General features: G+C 46.9%; 1 protein-coding gene across 1 annotated transcript in view; it reads right to left on the minus strand.

Annotated features, from left to right (window-relative positions):
- The window catches only part of FAM171A1 (family with sequence similarity 171 member A1), a 117,589-nt gene that overhangs the window by 33,208 nt on the left and 65,801 nt on the right, over window positions 1-18,580 (minus strand). Inside the window, exons 2-4 of the mRNA XM_074324797.1 lie at window positions 18,199-18,426; window positions 12,610-12,702; window positions 903-1,061 (exon numbers count right to left, since the gene is read on the minus strand). Of these exons, the coding sequence (XP_074180898.1) occupies window positions 903-1,061; window positions 12,610-12,702; window positions 18,199-18,426 (480 nt within the window). The remainder of the gene's footprint in view (window positions 1-902; window positions 1,062-12,609; window positions 12,703-18,198; window positions 18,427-18,580) is intronic.

Raw genomic sequence — 18,580 nt, forward strand, 5'->3', positions numbered from 1 at the left:
GCAACCAGTCATTTATTAATATTCTGCAAAATAGATCAGACATTTCAGGTTTAAAGGCTTTTTCAGAATGATCCGTTTATTTAAAGCACAGGACCAATTAAGTGGTCGTCAATGAAAGTGTCCCTGGGAAATGCAGTAATTCCCTCAGCCATTAGGATTTAACCCACAACAGCCTCTGGTTTTTCAGTTCATGTTGCGACTAGTCCAACGTGTCCGAGAAAAGAAGAGGACACGAACACGACTCAGGACTTTAGAACCCACCATTCTCCGGTCCCCAGAAGGGCCAGGGTCCGTGCCAGCACTGAGTGCACTGAGGAATGGTGCTGCTAGACGCGAAGCGAGGCGGGAGGCTCCGAGCCTCAGGTCTCTACCGATGAGGCTTTATTACATTTTTCTGGCTGTTGGCATTTAGTTTCTCTATCTTTTGGGGGTGGAGAGCACTGGATTGCTCATCTGGAATCAGCCCCACTGCTACCTTCCCTCCCAGCTGTGACATGTTGGTGGGAAGGGCTGTGCCTCTCTGCACATGTTCCAGGGGCAAGTGGGACAAGGCCAAGGACAGAGGGGCAGAAAAAACTCTAACTCTGATTTCACATTTAAAAAAAAAAAAAATACAACTCCAATTGAAAAAAAAAGGAACTTCTCTGAATTAAATATATTTAGTCAACCAAAGAAGAGCCCAGAAAAGGTGCTTCAGGCAGTTGGTACCAGCAGAAAGGCTCGAGGAGACAGTCACCAGAACTCAACTCTGCGGTGCTACAGAATTCCTGAAAGAACAGTTTCAAAGCAATTGAACTTGTAGAAAGAGCTCCCCATTCTGCAACTTCGGGTCTCCCATTTAGTACAAACCCTTCCAGCCATGTATAATGATTCAAACACAAAAGAGAAGAGACTCGAATTACCTGTTCCGTTTCCATCTAATCCTCGCAAATATGGGAAACTGTCCACCTCGGAGGGGGAGCCGGCTGCAGTAAGGAAAGCTGTCAGGTCACTGTAGCTGGTGTTCTCAGGCAAGCGCAGAGCTCTCCTTTGGAAATGGACACGGGGCTGCGGCCGGGCACCTGCAGAAATTAACCTCTGCGTTACCCCCCCAAGGAGCAGTTTGTTTTTAGAAGATGCAAAACCAGGAAGTGCTTCTCTAAGTTTTTGGCAAGGCTCCTCTGCCCCAGCACCCCAGCCCTCCCCACATCCCCCATCCCCCATTCACACAGGACACAGAGATGGACAAGGGGCTATTATCGGGATACAAATAATAGCCCATTGTCACATTTGTTTTGACACAGGATGTTATTTAGGTTTTTAACAAAAAGCTTCCCAAATGCTCTTTGTGGGCAGTCTTTTCACTGCACAGCATTTGCCTATGGATAGGGGTAACATTTGGGGAAGCAAAGTCCATGTGAGTGAAACAAGTAGATGGCAATCTCTTTACACCAACAAGGCAAGAGAGCCCCTTGGACACTGTTGCAAACACATCCTTCTCTATGTGGTTAAACCCCACAGACCCAACTGACGCAGACCCAGGGGATTAAATGTGCAGCCTGCACAAGAGTTGCAAACAAGAGTCCAACTGTAGCGAACCCTTTTCTTTCTGCAGAAGCTGCCATGTGGCTGGCATCCAGTCGGTTCTGACGGGTGTATCCTACTTGTGGGAGGTTATGGGCGGATTTTATCACGAGACTCTTGCAAGCATGTACAGGGCTGTTCCCTTCAGCAAACCCCACTCCTTTGTGCAGAAGGACGGCTGAGCCGACCGGCCCCACTCCGACTTGTGACGTCATCCGCCATTTGACTTTGCTCCGCATGTTGTTTTCATTGTAAAACCTGAACTTGTTTTCACCTAATGCTGTGGCGACAGTCACATGACGTAAAGGTGCTCAGTCCTTTTGCACAAACTCAGCAAAACATCATCAAGTCAAAAATTCATTGAAATGGGAGTTGTGGCATTTATTAACAACAGTACACATTTCTCCTGATTAAAATAAAGTGGTACTGCAGAGACAGCGGTCTGCCCTGCCATGGTCGTCATCCTGTGTCCTACCCCAGGCTGAGGCAGACCGTGTGCTTGGCTGGGGTCTCCCACTCTCCAATCCATGTGGTCTGGCCCAACAGGCCTGCCCATTGATGGTCTTTATGTCTGTTCCAGGGTTCCTTTTCGCTCAGGACCAGAAACCTTTAAGGAGGCTGGGTGGGTGCATGCACCTATCTAGAAGCGCTCTAGAATAAGGGACTTTTAGAGCTAGAGGATCGACTAGCCCACATCTCCTCCTGCAGCTAAGGTCAGAGAAGCCCAATGGCCTGACCTCCCACACACACGTGTGGGGCAGGCTGCCTTGACCACGCACAACAGAGGTGGTCACGATGCTCCCCAAGTCCCTAACTATCACTGATGACGTTGCTCAAATGATGGGTCCGCCATTCCATACACACAGGCCCAGCTTCAGGGCCCAGGCAAGCCAGCGGCCCAAAGTCATGACAGTCCTATCTGACCTCCGTCACCTGCACTGACACTAACTGGACACATACATCAATCCAGACCACCGGTGCCCTTTCGTCACCCCTAAAACAAACCTTGGTGATGTACCAGCATCCATGGATCTCTACCTTTTAACGTCCAGCTCTCCACTGTCCGGTCCTCTTTTCCTCTGATTTCTTAGAATGCTGCTGTCTTCCTGCTGTCGTCTCCGTGGTTTGCACCGAGTTCAAACCCTCACGCTTCCCAGGAGCGCTCCACCCCAGGCTAGGAGCACGTGGCATGTCCTAATCCCTTCCCTCCACTCCCACACGTGCTGTTTGCCTCTTCTGTGCTGCTTCTCTGTGTTGCCCTTGGACACGGAAAGCCAAAGCCTACCCTTGCATGTTCCTCTCCTCATCCCCAACGACATAACAACGTTCATTGCTTGTGTTGTATTATTTTTCACAGCGATAGTGAACTTTTTGAAACTTAATTTCCTTTTCTCCACTGTGCTCCAATCTAAAAATGCTGCTGATGCCTGGTTCTCACTCAGCAGGCAGGGAGACAAAGACGTCACTAAGACAAAGAAAAGAACGGCTCAGCGTGTCAAGTGTAACAGGGCAAAAAGGGGATTTGTCCTCACGAGGGCCAAGGCAGAACGCAGAGTCCAGGCTGGTTACCCTGGAACTAGAGGGGACACGTGCACCCTTCCAGGCCTTAGGAAAAGGCCCTGTGAGATAGGAGGGTTGAGATCTTCGTGTAGGCTCCCTCGGCTGCAAGGAACAGAAACCTCCTTACACTAGACCAGGGAGAAGGGAGGTTGCTGAAAGGTGAGGAGTCATGCTGAACCCAAGGGTAACAGCCCAGCCTGGCCTTATGGGGACCAGTCTGGGGCCTGGACACCACAAACCAAGCCTGCTCCCCAACTCTCGGGGCCATTGGCCGTCTTGTCCCAATTCTGTGTCTGTCTGTCTCTCACGTACCTTCTCTCATTGTCTAGCATGCCACACATCTCAGTGGGAGATGCCCTCCTCTCCCCACCTCTGTTCCCTCTCTCTTCCTGCTGCCTCTTCCCGTTTTGTGCAGGAGAGCTTGGTCCCTGGCGGGATATCTGGTTCTATCTGCTGTGGCTGGGGGTGGGAGGGCACCAAAGGGCCATGCCACAAGCAGATGTGGCCGGCCCAGCTGATGTGACACACGCTGTGACCTGGACCTGGATACCTGTCCCCTGAAGGAACAAACATGCTCCCCCACTGAGCTCAGGCAAGACGTCTTCCTGGTAAAATGACCAAGGAAACACCTGAGGAGTGTAAGGGTCAAGGCTATTCTAAGCTGTGGCGAAAGTAAAATTTAAAGTGGGTATGTGTGGGGTTGGGGAGCGGTTATGTCCTTAAACCTATCTTCATGTATTAAAGCTGTTAAATCCCCCACCTTTCAGGAAGGGAGGTGACTGGATGGGGTGTGGACAGTGTGTGGGTCTTTGCTGGAAGCCCCTCTCCCACATTCCCCACAGCAGCTGTCTTCCTCTGCTCTTCTCAAACTAGGGCTCCACCACCAACCCCAACATGCTCAGACCCTACTCTACTGAAAATCCTGGGGCCACCACATCCTTTCTCTGCACTTTAAAATTGTTCTTCCCTCTTCTCTTCTTTCCCTGCTCTCCTCTGAGGGCAACCCAAGTATCCTAACTTTAACTTGTTTTATTGCAAGATTTGGCTCAACCAACTATTTTCGCCTCCGTCAACAATCTACAGGCTTTTCCTCCCAACCAACAAACACACCCATGTCTTGCTCATCCAGAAAAATAATCAAACATGACTTTAACTCTTTATTCCCATAAGCGAATGCCTTCTCTCCTTCTACTCAAGCCCCAGTGATGCAGCTTCTACCCCCAACACACGCTGCCCTTGGAAATGTCAGCTGATGACTGTATAATCTGCAGACCCCATGACCACATCTTAGCCTTCGTCCTCACTGACCTCTTCACAATGGTCAGTTCTGTTCACCGCCCCCACCCGGGAACCCTCGTTGGCATTCATGGTCCCGAACTCTGCTCTCTCCAGAGTCCGCCCCCTTTTTCTTCTGCAAGTACTGTTCTCTTCCTACCACGAGGACGCAGTTCCTCAAGGGCTGCCACAGATGTCTCTGCTGTTTCTGGGCTCCCTCCTTCCTGACTCCCTTCCAGTGTCGCCACCTCAAATGTTACCTTCTTCTCTGGCCTCTTTGCCGAGCTCCACGTCTGTATTTCCTCTGCCTTTTAGACACCAACCTGGATGCCCACGGGCACGCTAAAATCATCATCTGCCTTCTCTCACAGTTAACGACACCCCATTTCCCCCGACACCCAGGTGTGATTCCAGGTTGTCACCATCATTTTCCTTGTTATTCTGCAGACTCGCTCACGTGCCAGGACTGGCCAGTCTTCCCTTATCAGCATTTCCAGCACCATCTTTCCCTCCCCTTCTGCCTTTACCCTTCACTACCCTATGTTACCCCTTGCTTTAACTATTGTAAAAGCCTCCGTATTGGCTCTGTGCTTCAGACTTACCCCTTTTCATCTTCTTCCACAATGATTGTTCTAAAATTCCACTCTGATCACGTCCTTTCGCGGCCCAGAAACCTTCCATGGATCGCCACCACTTCCCAAATTAACAATGGTGGCAACAATGAGAGATCAATGTGGACCCAAACTACTATTCCACGTGGCCCATGAGAGGCATAGTTCAGTGCTTTAGAATTTACAAAGGTCATATATATATAATGTTATTTAGTATTTACAACAATCTTATGAAGAAGGAACTCTATCCTTTTTGGGTAAGGAAACTGAGGCACAGAGGTTAAGGGACTTGCCCAAAGAAATTGTTTGTAAAAGGCAGAAACGAATTCTTTTCATTCTAACCTCCATATCCCTTCCTAGTACACCATGCCTACCTCAGAAGAGATGCTCTACTTACCGCCAATCAATCAGCTCGCATCCTCTGGCTAAGCGTGACTGTGCCGCTTTCTGCTTCTACACACACGCCCAGCTCTTCTCCATGTTGGAAGCTTCTTCCCATCCTCTGTTTGCACATCCTACACCTCTTCTACCCAGGGGTGCATCCCAAATGCCACCTCTTCTATGTAGCCTTTCTTGATCCTACCCCAAGCTCTAAACTCTATCTGTAACTCTCTGACAGCACTGCTCTTTCTGTGCCCTGTATTATATTTACTTGCATAGGTGCACATCTGCCTGATCAGAGAACCATGAGAAGAGAACACAGGTGGCGGAATCGCTTAGCTCTATGTTTCCATCTTTCCTCTGCCACCTTCTAGCTGAGTGACTCAGGGCTTTCAGTTCTTCATCTTTAACATGGGTATGACCGTTGCCCATCTCACAACACGATTGTGTGGTGCTAGATCAGAACATGTATGGATGATGCTTCACGGTGCCTCCTGGTACATACCAGGTGCAGGAAAAGCAACAATTTCCCATCTCCTCTCCTCTTTTAGACTGAAGATCCTTAATAGCAGGTATTCTGTGAAACACAGGACACCGTGTCTGTAGATAGTCTGCCCTCTACAAAGGTCATAGAATTGAATGTACAGCTGAGTTATACCCGGCAAGGCCCTATGTCCTAGTAAAGATCTGTCTCAATTCTGACAAGGTCAGGGTTCCTCAGTCTCGGCGCTATTAACATTTCGGGCCAGGTGGTTCTCTGTTGGGGAACAGGGCTGTCCTGTGCATTGCAGCATGTCCAACAGCATCCCTGCCCTCTACCCACTAGATGCCAGAGCAGCTCCCAAGCTGTGACAACCAAAAATGCCTCCAGACATTGTGGAATGTCCCTGAGGGGCAAAACTGCACCGTACACAGACGCAAACAACACATACGGAGATGTGAAGAGGAAAGGCCAAATGCCCTGCCATCTGGACCTCAAGAGCACAGAAGGAAGTCCTGGAAGCAGCTTAATTATCATAGTGTTTGCAGCGCTCACATGAGAGAGCCATGCTAAAAAGTACGGGAGAAACTTTAAGAGAAAGCCAGCCACCAACTAACTGCCCAGGAGAAAAGAACTTCAGTAGGAGCTCCCTATGAGCTGTGTCTGAGGCCATACAGAGGCAGATGGAAGAGGCCACACATCTGAAAGCAGGTCTTGTGTGTCCGGAAGCCTGAGAACTTCTGTGAGAGCCAAGTACAGGCTGCGTGCGACCCCGGGGCAAAGGAGGGGGATGGGAAGGGCCCGGGACATCCCGGTCACTCAAGATTCTGGACTTGAGGTGGCCGGCAGGGGAGAGTCTCCGGGGGTTACTAGTACGGGAACAACATGACCCCACTTGTTTTTACCCAGTTTGATAGCCAGGTGGGGAATGGCCGTAGGTGGAGAGAGTCAGTGTGGTCAGCTAGGAAGGTCAAGTGAGAAACGATACAGTTCCAAAAACAGACAGTGGCCTTAGGGATTGAAACAGAAGAGGTGGCTGGAGGAGAAAGCCGTTGTTGGAATAAGGGAGAGGCAGGACAGTAAGAACGTGGGAAGGAGACTGAGGAACCATGAAGAAGAGATGGGCAGTGGGAGTCCATGAGGAAACAGAGAGATTCAACAGGAAGGAAGGGCTAGTTTACAGAGCTGAGAAGTCAGACAGGACGAGGACCAGAAAGCAGCCACCACAGCTGGAAACTTGGTCCCTGCTGCCCTCAGCATGAGACATTTCTAAGTAACGGAGAGGCAACGCAAAAGGGAGCTAAAGGTGTGCATTGCTGAGGGCAGACCTCTCCAAAGTTTGGGTGGGGAAGGGAAATGAGGAAACTGGAAGAAGAAATAGGGATTAAGGAGGGTTTCTCTTGGAATGGCAGACCTCACCATTTTGGGAGCCGAGAAAGAACTAGAAAGAAAGAAGACAGATTCAGCACACGTGGAGGGAGGTGTGAGAGGAGGAGATAAGGACAGGATCCAGGTGAATGAGAAGGGGCTCACGGTGGGGGCAGGAGCCCCAGGGAGGAATGTCACAGTGTCCGCTTAAAAAGAGGGCCGAAGGAAAGCCACCGAAGGCATCTTTCCCTGTGAACAACTAGCAAGGTCCTTGCTAAGAGGCAGGGTACCAGGTGGGGAGGGGATGAAGCAGGTGGTGCCAGAGACTTACAGCAACTGCCCTGGGGAACAGAAGGGACGTCTAGGGGGCAGTAAAGAGAGCAGGAAGATGCCCAGCAGATGGAGACCACCGATTTGGGGCGTGCCAGTTGGCCTGAGCATAGTGTGGCCAGGCACTGCCCGGGGCATCTTTATGGCACCTTCTCATTTGCCGTCATCACATTCTGAGTGGACAACATGCCCATTTCTCCTGATAACATGAAGGTCTGCAAGACGCTTTGGGGGCCACCACTGCAGGCTGGCTCTAATCCCCCCTGTCTCCTCCGCAGCATTCCACCAACTCCAGCTTTAATTCACACCTTATAATTAACCACCTTGAGGTTTAATTGTTGGCATCACCACCTAACGCCTCCCTACAAGGTTCCAGCGTGAATGTATTCCCCGGCAAAGTCCAAAATACTCCCAGAGGAAATGATTCTTCTAAAACAATTCGCAGGTGTTCTCTCTATGCTCACTGCAAAGTCCATAAGCAATCTGCAAGTATTTTGCAACAACCTGTGCATTTTCAGATACAGCTTCTTTGTGGAAAAGTCCCTGCAGGGAACCAAGGCCCTTCCCCTTCACCACCCTGTCATCATATGACTGCTCCAGGCTTTCTTTACAAAGCCATGCCATCCATAACCACACAGATTTCCTTACTTTTTAATACGAAAGGATCATTGACCACTAAGGCCACTTCCCCTGGAAACATGCATTTATTATGACCTCGTATATCTGAAGGCATCTACAGAATCCTACCTAGTCTGATGGGAGAAGAATTTCAGGGTGTGTATGGTCAGCATTCAGATTGCATACATACAGAGAAGAAAACAGGTGGGTAGCCTTTTCATTTTTTATTTTTTAAGGAAAACTCCCATTAATCATGAGTTTATTCAATTTAGTTGTAAACATTTCAAAACAAAAGTTTCAACGGAAGCACTAGGCATCTGACTAATGAGAATTACAGGCTCCATTCCCTCTATCTGGTCTCCATTTCCCACCCAGTGGCCTTCATTCAAATCTTTGACTTTCGTGTCAAATAAACCCAACGGTAGGGCATCTAAAACAATGCACACAACGTGTGTGAAGCTTCACCACGGAACTGCTACCATACAACCTTCTCTTTTTCTCAGGAGAGTTTGACACATTATGCCATCTGAGCAACACACTAAAAATTCAAATGGCTTATAGTACTTCCATTTCTCATCAGGCGGGAATTCCTTTTTTCCCCCTCCTCTGATTCCATTAAAGAAAATAAATGCACCTATACTTGACCAGTTTGCGAACAAAAATTTAATGTATCATTCATAAATTCAGTTTTATATTGGTTTTATAGAACAGAACTGCAAAGACTAAAAATGACCTACATACAGATAGCTTTCCTTCCAACTGGTAAGAGAACTTGAAACAAAATCGCCCAGTATTATCCTTGGCAAGTCTCACCTTGACTGAAACAAGGAAAAGCACAGCGAACAAGGATCCAACCCATAAAGTAGGATTAAGTTACAAAATTAACAAAATTCCTGTAGTTTTCAAAACGTGGAATGGATGAGATTTTAGAAAGGGAGAAATGGTTCTCAGTTTCTGGTTATGTACAGGAGGGAGTGATACACGAGACTGAATACATTAACTGTCACCAAAACTACCTGAATGATTTATGTCCTTGGGCTTATGAGGTGACCAAGCTCCTTGCTCCTTAGAGAGAGAAAGAGCTAAGCAAGTACTCAGACCGTGTGTGTGCGTCTACATGTGAACTGTCCTTGTACAAGCAGCCACCACAAAGAAAACAACTGGCCGTGACATGAGTAATCTAGATAGGGAGTGCAAAAAGCAGTGAGATTTGGCTGTTTTCAAAAATGCTTATATCCTCAATCATTCAGTAAATTGCTCATTGGGTACCTGTCATAAGGCAGGTGTGGCGTCAGGCCCTGAGGGCGCTATGATGGCAAGGACACACCCGTTGCCCTTCAGGTCTTACATTTTAGCTGGGAAGGTAAGGTATTACAGCACCAAGGATGGCAGAAAGGGGTCTGTCTTAATAAGATACAGAAGCCCCCTGCTGGAGGGTTGTTTGAATCCACTCTTCTGGTCACTGAGAAGGACATGGGGGCCAATCAGGGAGAGAGAGACGTGTGGGATCCAAGGGTGGGAGCCAGAGGGATGGAAGGTGCAGGAGGGCCTGGTTCTGGGCTCGGGCAGCGCTGGGACGATGAGGCAGGACTTTCTGGATTTTACTCACATGCTGTGTCATTGACATGATGGCATTAATCCCCGTCTGCTTCTCTCTGACCTGCTGCTACCAACTGGCTCCCTTTTCTTACTCATACTTTCTGCTCCCTTCTCACTTGGGCTCGTGGGTGGCCTGGCATGGTCACTGATCCACTGCACCCCAGGACCACTCGGCTGAGCTTCTCACCTCTTCTAGGTTCTTAGTTCAATCCCAGGAAAAGGAAGAGAGAGAGAGAAGAGCTGATGGCTGCTCTTTTCTCTCCCAACCGGGTCCCAGCCCCTGGCCAGACTATGGACTGGTTGCCCCTGAGTTGGGGTCATTTGGCATAAGCCCGTTGTCAGCTGAGGCTGAAGGGCAAGCCACCTGCATGACTCACATCTCCTGGAAGACACAGGAAAGACCTCCTATACCCGGAAAAAAATGGGTAAATGTAGCTTGTCTGTAGCAGAGACATTAATTACAACTGCCAGTCTCTTGTTCCCAGTGGAAAATGATGGCAAGAGACAAACAGTTCCTGTTTTAGTGAAGAACATGAGAAGGAAGCAAAATCTTTCTCTCATTCCAAAAAAAAAATAATAATAAAAAATCATGATCACACCCCCATGTTTATTACTCACAGTAGCCAAGACATGGAAACAACCTGAGGGTCCATCGATGGATGAACAGATAAAGAAAATGTACATAGATAAAATGGAATAGTATTCAGCCATAAAAAGTAGATCCTGCCATTTGTAGCATTATGGAGGGACTCTGAGCACATTATGAGAAGTAAAATAAGTCAGACAGACAAAGACAAACCCTGTGTGATCTCCCTTATGTGTAGAGTCTAAAAAACCAAACTCATAGCTATAGAGAACAGATCGCTAGTTAACAGAGGTGGAGGGCGGGGGCACGGTGCAAAATGGGTGAAAGTAGTCAAACGGTACAAACTTCCAGTTTATAAGATGAATAAGTCCTGGGGATGTAATGTACAGCCTGGAGACTATAGTTAATAATACTGTATTGTATATTTGAAAGTTGCTAAGACAGTAGATCTTAAAAGTTCTCATCATAGGAAAACAATTTGCAACTATGTTAAACTGAATGTACCACTGTGATCCTTTCACAGTAGATACAGATATCACATCACTATGTTGTACACCTAAAACTAGCACAGTGGGAGCTGTCAATGACATCACAATAAAACTGGGAAAAAAGCAAACCATTATCTTTTAGTTGAGAAACAATAATAGCAAAGGTTATCAAAGAAAAATTGGAGGTACCACGGCCAACAGGCTTAGGCCACGGTGTGGCTCTCATGTGAAAGAAGGCGGAGGCCTCAGGTCCAGCGCTGCTGTCTTAGGGGCAGAATGAAGATGGTAACTTAGGGCTTTCACTCTGCAGATGACATGAACATCCATATTCCCATTCCTGTTCCCTCTTCCCAACTGAAGCCACATATGCTGCTAGTTCTTCTCCTTATTTTCTCTGCAGACCCATCTCCTAAGAGCAGTGGCTGTATGTTCACCTCCTCCTTGCACGTTCCCACGGCTACTCAATAAAAAAGGAATAAATGACTTCACCTCATTTGCAAATGGCACATGCATATGGTTAGGTTAGGTCAAGAATGAAAGTGTGCAAAATGGCATTAAAATAAAGGAGTAAAGGAAATAAAAACTAATCTGGTGAAGCACGAAAGGCCAGGAAATTGCATTCTCAAGGCCCATGATTTAGGTGGAAGAAAATGACCTCAGCACAGAAATATGCTTGACATAAGCGTTATTCCCAAGTCTACCCCCACCACCAACTGTAGGGCAAGTCCCTCAGGCTTCCTGACGAGTGTCTGCAGGGGAGGTTAGAAGGGGTGAGGCCACATTTACACACATCGCTGCACGTGACAGAGTTAAAAAAAATGAGGGGACAAGAGAGACGAAAAAGCCACTCTCGAATGCTCATGAACTTCTTTTTCCCTTTTTCGTTTTTCAGGGGGTGGTTTTTGGGGTAAAAAACTCCTAACGTTATATTTACCATCCTAACCATTTTTAAGTGTGCAGTTCAGTTAGGTTACGCATACGAAAATGGTTGTGTGACAGATCTCTAGAACCTCTTCATCCTGCAAAACTGAAATTCTAGACACTCGAATGCTTTAAAGGGTGACCCTGTCCACTGATCAGTGAGGCCCACGCAGGGTCCCGGCTCTGACCTCACGAGTTGAATATTCTCTCCTTTGGAGAAGAGAAACATGTGGTGTGGACAGAAGGGTGGAGCCCTTCTTTTCTCTCACACCCTTAAAGGCTGGGCCAGCCAGAAACAAGATCACAGCCAACATTGAGTTGAACCCAAATTCCAATGTATTGGTGCAGTCATGAAGACAATGGATATTATGCCCCAACAGTGGATAAATGTGCTGCCATCACTGCCTGACAATAAGCCGTCCCTCACAAGAGTTTAGTAGCCGGCCCCAAAGTTACTGTCGCTTCTCTTTTTCTTTCTTTTTTTTTCCGCTACTTATTTTATTTTTTTAACTGAACTTTACTTTTCAACTGTAGCTGACATTCAGTATTATCTTACATTAGTTTCAGGTGCACAACATAGTGGTTAGACATGTATACAACTTACAAAGTGATCGCCCTGAGAAGTCCAGTGCCCCTCTGACACCATACATCGTTATTACAATAGGATTGACTATATTATTCCCTATGCTGTACTTTACATCCCTGTAAGAATGAAATCTTACCATTTGTGACAACATGGATACAGGGTATTGTGCTAAGTCAAATAAGTCAGACAGAGAAAGACAAATACCATATAATTTAGCCTCTCTTTTTAAATATTCAACATACCTTGGAATCCTGAGACTATCTGGACAACATCTTCATACACCATCAGAGTAGCAGACCGTTCCGGAAGCAGGCCAAGGCTCAGGGAAGAAAACACTGCGGAAACAAAAATGGATGTAAGGGTATCCTGACATTGAAGTCAAAATACCCACTCTAATTTTGGTATTCCCTGGTTGCAAATCAATCAACGATATTGATTTTTCATACTGTGAGATAATAAGAAATATATATTTGGTCTTTGCCTCTGGTTCCTGACATAGAATTTCTAAATCCCTTGGAATTTCCTGAGTGATGGCGGTGATAGAAGTATCTTTTGTTCCAAGGGGACGACTCTGGGTGGGTTCCTGGATGGGGGCTGGTCACCATGATTAGAAGCTTGGCTTTCAGCCTCACCTCCCATCTTCTAGGAATGGGAGAGGGGCTGGAGATTGAATTAATGTTCGATCATGCCTGTGTGATGAAGCCTCCATGAAAATCCCAACCCTTCTGGGTTGGTGAACACATCTACATGCCAGGAGGGTGGTGTACCCCAGCTCCACAGGGACAGAAGTACCTGAGATCAGGTCACTTCAAGACCTCACCCCATATATTTCTTCATCTGGCTGTTTATCTGGGTCCTTTACAATATCCTTTATAATAAACTGGCAAATGTAAGTTACACGTTTCCCTGAGTTCTGTGAACCATTATAGCAAATTATGAAACCTGAGGTAAGGTCATGGAAACCCGATTTATAGCCAGTCGGTCAGAAATACAGGAGACAACCTGGGACTGATGTCAGAGGGAGACAGTGACCTTGTGGACTGCAGCTTACCTTTGGGGTCTGCGCTAACTCCGGGGAGGTAACGTTGGAGCTGAACTGAATTGTAGGACATTGAGGAGGTGTCCAGAGAGTTGGAGAATTGATTTGAGAAGAGAAAACCCCACTCATTTGGTGTTAGAAGGGTGAGTAGAGAAAAACGATTTTTCCTTGAAGCATGATTAGCAAGACTTTCAACATGTCCCAGGCGTATGACAATCGCTCATATAAAAACGGCTTACCCTGCAACTGTCAACTATTTTTATTCAGCAAAAGTTTCTAGTACGAGTAAAGCATCTGAACCTCTTCATATAGGAATATATTAAAAGTTGTAATTACACACTATAGAAACGTAAATATATAACATTAGATGTTAACATTAAGAAAGACTTGAAAAATATGTGCTTAGGTTATTGTGTGCCTGATGGTAAAAGAATATCCTCCCCCCACCCCCGCCATTCTGGGAACTAATAAGATGACAGAACTTGTGCTATTTTAAAATACTGGCCTAAGTACCTCCTGTACTTCCAATTAGAAAATTCACAAAGCTTACAAGTTTCTGGGTAAAACATGAATTTATGAGAAAGCCAATAAAAATATTATGGACTAATAATAATCGCTGACATTAGTGAACCCTTCCTAACATGTCAGACATTATTCTAAGTGCTTTAATTTGGGTAATTTATTTAAATCTCAAAACAGCTCAATGAAATGTATGTATTATTAACATGCCCATTTGACAAGTAAGCAAACAGGTTTATGGATAAGGAATCAACGTGTCCAAGATCCCACAGCTGAGTCTGTCCTCAGCCACCATGCTCTGTGGACTCAAATTCAAAGTCCAAGCCTCTAAGTTTAAAGAGGAGAAAAGTGAGTCCTAGGAAGGTAAAGTGACTTCCTGGGAAACTATTAGGAACCAGAAACAGCAAGTAGTAAGAATATCAATGATGGCTCTTAACTAACAGTGCCCGAGGGAACCAGTGAACTGGCCTGGAACATGACCCTCTATGCAGTCAATTTATTCAGCTGCCACTATCTACAAGGCCCGGGGCTAGATCTGTGGACTAGATCAACGCTGGAGGCAGAGTGTGCCCTCAAGGGTTGTACATTAGAAGGGGATGAGGACACACAGCGAAGAGCTGTAGGACAAGCAGAACGTGGCAAGTGCCATGAGAAAGCCAAGAAGGTACCCTGGCACAGTGGAAAACAGCCTGGCAGTACCTCCAACGATTAAACACACTTTACCATGTGTGCTGGCAACTCCACTCCTAGGTATATACTCAAGGGAACTGAGAATATATGTTCCCACAAAAACTTATGTATGAATGTCCAGAGCAGCATTAGTCATAATAGCCCCAAAGTGGAAACAACCCAGTATCCGTCAACTGACGAAAAGAAAAACAGAATGTGTTCTGGCCACACAATGGAATATTGTTCACCCATAAAAAGGAATGAAGTGCTGATTCAGGCTACAGCACGAATGGACCTTAAAAACATTACGCTGAGTGAAAGATGCCAACACAAAAGGACACGTATTATGGGAATGATTCCATTTACCTGCAGTGTTCACAGAGGCAGAGGGGAGATCCGTGGTGGCCAGGATCGGGAGGGAGTGGGGAATAGCAAGATGATGCTAATGGGTACGAGCATTTTTGAGGGTGAAGAAAATATTCTGGGATGAGACAGGGGTGGTGGTTATACAACCTTGTGAGCTGCACACTTCGAAATGGTGAATTTTACGGCATATGAATTACATTCCAAATACAAAAACAAACAAACAAAAATTTGTTTTTTAAAGAATTCATCTTACGGGTTCAAAGCTGGCAGAAACATCCACACCAGGTTGGGGGAATTGAGGTGCTGTCAGGTCACACATGTGAGCCACTCCCCTCCGCTCTTGGGGTGGGCTCATGGTTTTGACTCTCACCACAATGCTGCTAAAGACCCCAAATCACACCTCCACCTCCAAACACCTTGAGTTCCAAACTCATGTCAAACTAAAGGCTGAACACACGTGGCTCCCAGAGGCAGTTCAAATCCAATCAGCGCCAAGCTAACTCCTCCTCAACGCTGACCCCAACACATCCTCTCATCCCATCTCCCCACCACCTCCACTACCACCGACATGTCTTGCCTGAGTCCAAGCGTAGGGAGAGGAATGCACACACGGAGGGAGGAAGGGGGTTTATTTTAACCAACTGCATCAATTCAGTCAACGTTAGGGAACCACAGTGCGTGCGGCAAGTTTCCGAACCCCATCTCCCCAACTGTTCTATCCACTCAATCATCAGCCAGAACCCTAAGATTCAACTGACATTTATTCTAATTGGTCCCTTCCCTTCCCTCTCTCCCTCCATTCCTCAAGGCTTTATGGAGTTTGGCCTGCTAAATATTTCTCAGGTTTGTCCCCTTTTCTGTAAAACTTTCCTAAACGATCTCTTAAGTTATAACTCTGTCGAATCCACTTTTCATAGTTCACAAAGCAGTGGTCTCAACCTGTAGTGAACACTTTTGTCCATAAGTATCTGGGGATTGGGAAGACTGTAGGAGTTGCTTATTACAATGTAGATTCCTGAATCAATATCCCCGATTCAATAGTTGAGTCCTGGAATCTAAGTTTTTATAAGAACCTTCTGAAGCTACTACCTAGTCATTCTCAAGACTCAGCTCCCCTCTCACCTCCTCCCATAAGCCTTCATTCACTCATCTAGGCTGGTTAACGTCCCTCCCCAGCAGCCCCTACCTACATATACACATCTATGTATCAATATTTATCCTCTTCGACAGAAATGGTTTCAGTGGCTGACTTCACAACTAAATGATAAACTTCCTACGGGTAAGTTCTGTGTTTCTAGAGCTGTCTTCTTTGTGCCCTGGGCAGTGCCTGGGACACAGTAAGTACTTAATAAATGTAAGTTGAACTAAAGAGAACTTTGTGAATAAGGGTGGACATCAGGGCTTGATAAGACAGGTCCAGCCACGCTTAGCTCCCGTGTATCCCCGGGGCAGCGGTGACCCTGATGGAGTGTGTCTGGTGTGCTGTGGCGTGGAGATGAGCACTAACATTGGTGTTTCACCAGGCACTGTGCTGGGTGCCACATACGTATTTATTGAGCACCTACTGTGTTGTAAGCAGTGTAAGTTAGTATACATATGTTCACTGCTTTTTGAACAGAACAACTCTCTAGGAGGTGGGATTAGCTCATTTTACAGAGATTGGCATCAAAGCTAGAGGGGCTCAAGCACAGACTGGGAGCCAGAAGCCAGGTCAGTTGGTTTTCAAAACCCACCCTGGTTTTCAGCATCTCCCACCAACTGTCAGCCCATCCTTGTTGCTCACCTAACGTTGCCAACATGTAATGTGGTCCAGGCACTAGATGGAGCGTTAGGGGAGAGGCCAGAAGAGACCTAACTGCTGACCTCATCCCCAGCTGAACCTGTCGGGCACCATCCTGCCACTTGAGGTGGACTGACTACTTTGAAATGCTGAGTGGCAAAGTGATACTGTGATTTAAAATAAGAAAGATGTATTTGGTGTCAGAGGGGCCCCCATTTCTGGTACAAAGCCCCTAAAATCTTTGGAATTTCCTCAGTTTGATGAGAGCAATAAAGGTGTCTTTTGTTATGTATAATAAGCGCTCTTTCAACCATGCTAAAGTTTATGTGAATATAGTGGTTTTTGAAAAGCCCCTAGACAACCTAAGGAGGGGGCTGGTTGCCAGGGGAACCAACCACGTGATGAGAGAATTGGAACTTTCAGCCCCACCCCGACCTCTAGGAAGGGGAGAGGGGTTGGAAGTTGAACCAATTACCAATGGCCAGTGATTTTATCCATCATGGGTCTGTAATGAAGCCTCCATAAAACCCCCAAAGCATGGGGCTTGGAGAGCTTCTGGGTTAGTGAACACGTGAAGGTGGTGGGAAGATGGCACACCTGGAGGGCATAAGAGTTCTGTGCCCCTTCCCATATATCTCGCCCTAGGCATCTCTTCCAGATGACTGTTTCTTTAATTGCCTTTCTAATCAATTGGTAATCTAGTAAGTAAACTGTTTCTCTGAGTTCTATGAACCACTGCAGCAAATTAACTGACCCCAAGGAGAAGGTCGTGGGAACCTCTGATCTATAGCTGGTCAGTCAGAATCACAGGTGACAACCTGGACTTGCGCCTGGCATCTGAATTGGGGTGGGGGCAGCCTTGTGGGACTGAGCACTCAGCCTGTGGGACCTGACGCTGTCCCCAGATAGTGTCAGAATTGAGTTCAATTGTACACCTGGCTAGTGTCTGTGAATCTGTGAATTGTGTGGTGATGCACATGTTTGGGGAGCAGAAGAACCTGAAGTGAAGGAGAGGACTGAGGGCAGAGGACACACACAGGAGTGTTCTTCCCTTGGCAGGTGAGATGCGGCAAAGAGAAGGACAGTCTCACCATCACTGCCCTTGTCTTTGGCCAGCTTTGCCCTGAAGCCCAGGAGGCAGAGCGAGGAAGGTCCATGCCAGAGCAGTGGCCCACTCACCTGGCTAGTAATAATCAGTAAGGCACAGGATGGAATGCTGCGGAAGTGAGCAGAAGACACTCCACGGCTTTGAGCCCATGGTGTGTGTTTAATATGGTGGAGCCCCAACCAGCTTCATATGTGATCCCACCTTTTCTCCACATAAGGGCCTCACAGGTAAAGTAGAGACTCAACAAATATTTTCCTGTCTGACTCCCACTTTCAAAATGGTTTCTGGGTGTGGCTCCATCACTAGCTGGACCTTGAGCTCATTTCAGAGAAAGGTTAAGACCGTCTTACCTGGTAATCGGATCGGCTTCCACGGGGCAGAGTTTGGCACGTAGGCGTGCTTCGTGGCGGTGACAATCAACTGGCTGCCCAGCCTATACTGGAACTTGATGAAGGCGACGCCATCTGTTCCCGAGCTGCCAGAAGCGATGGAGACCTGGTTGGTGAAAATCTCAATGAGTGCATCCGGCACGGGCTGATGGGTGCTGGCGTCACTGACGTGAACCTTCAGCGTAACCTCTGGATGAGGAAAAAGCAACACAGAACAACAGCTGTTAACGGGGCGACTTCAACAGTGACTCTGCTGTAACTAAGATAGGAGCTGGAAAGTGCGATATGATAAGGAAACCTAGATCTACGTCCAAATTATGAGTCATTTTAACTGAGGAAAAGT

Source organism: Rhinolophus sinicus, linkage group LG02 (assembly GCF_036562045.2).
Source record: "Rhinolophus sinicus isolate RSC01 linkage group LG02, ASM3656204v1, whole genome shotgun sequence".
Classification (NCBI taxonomy): domain Eukaryota; kingdom Metazoa; phylum Chordata; class Mammalia; order Chiroptera; family Rhinolophidae; genus Rhinolophus; species Rhinolophus sinicus.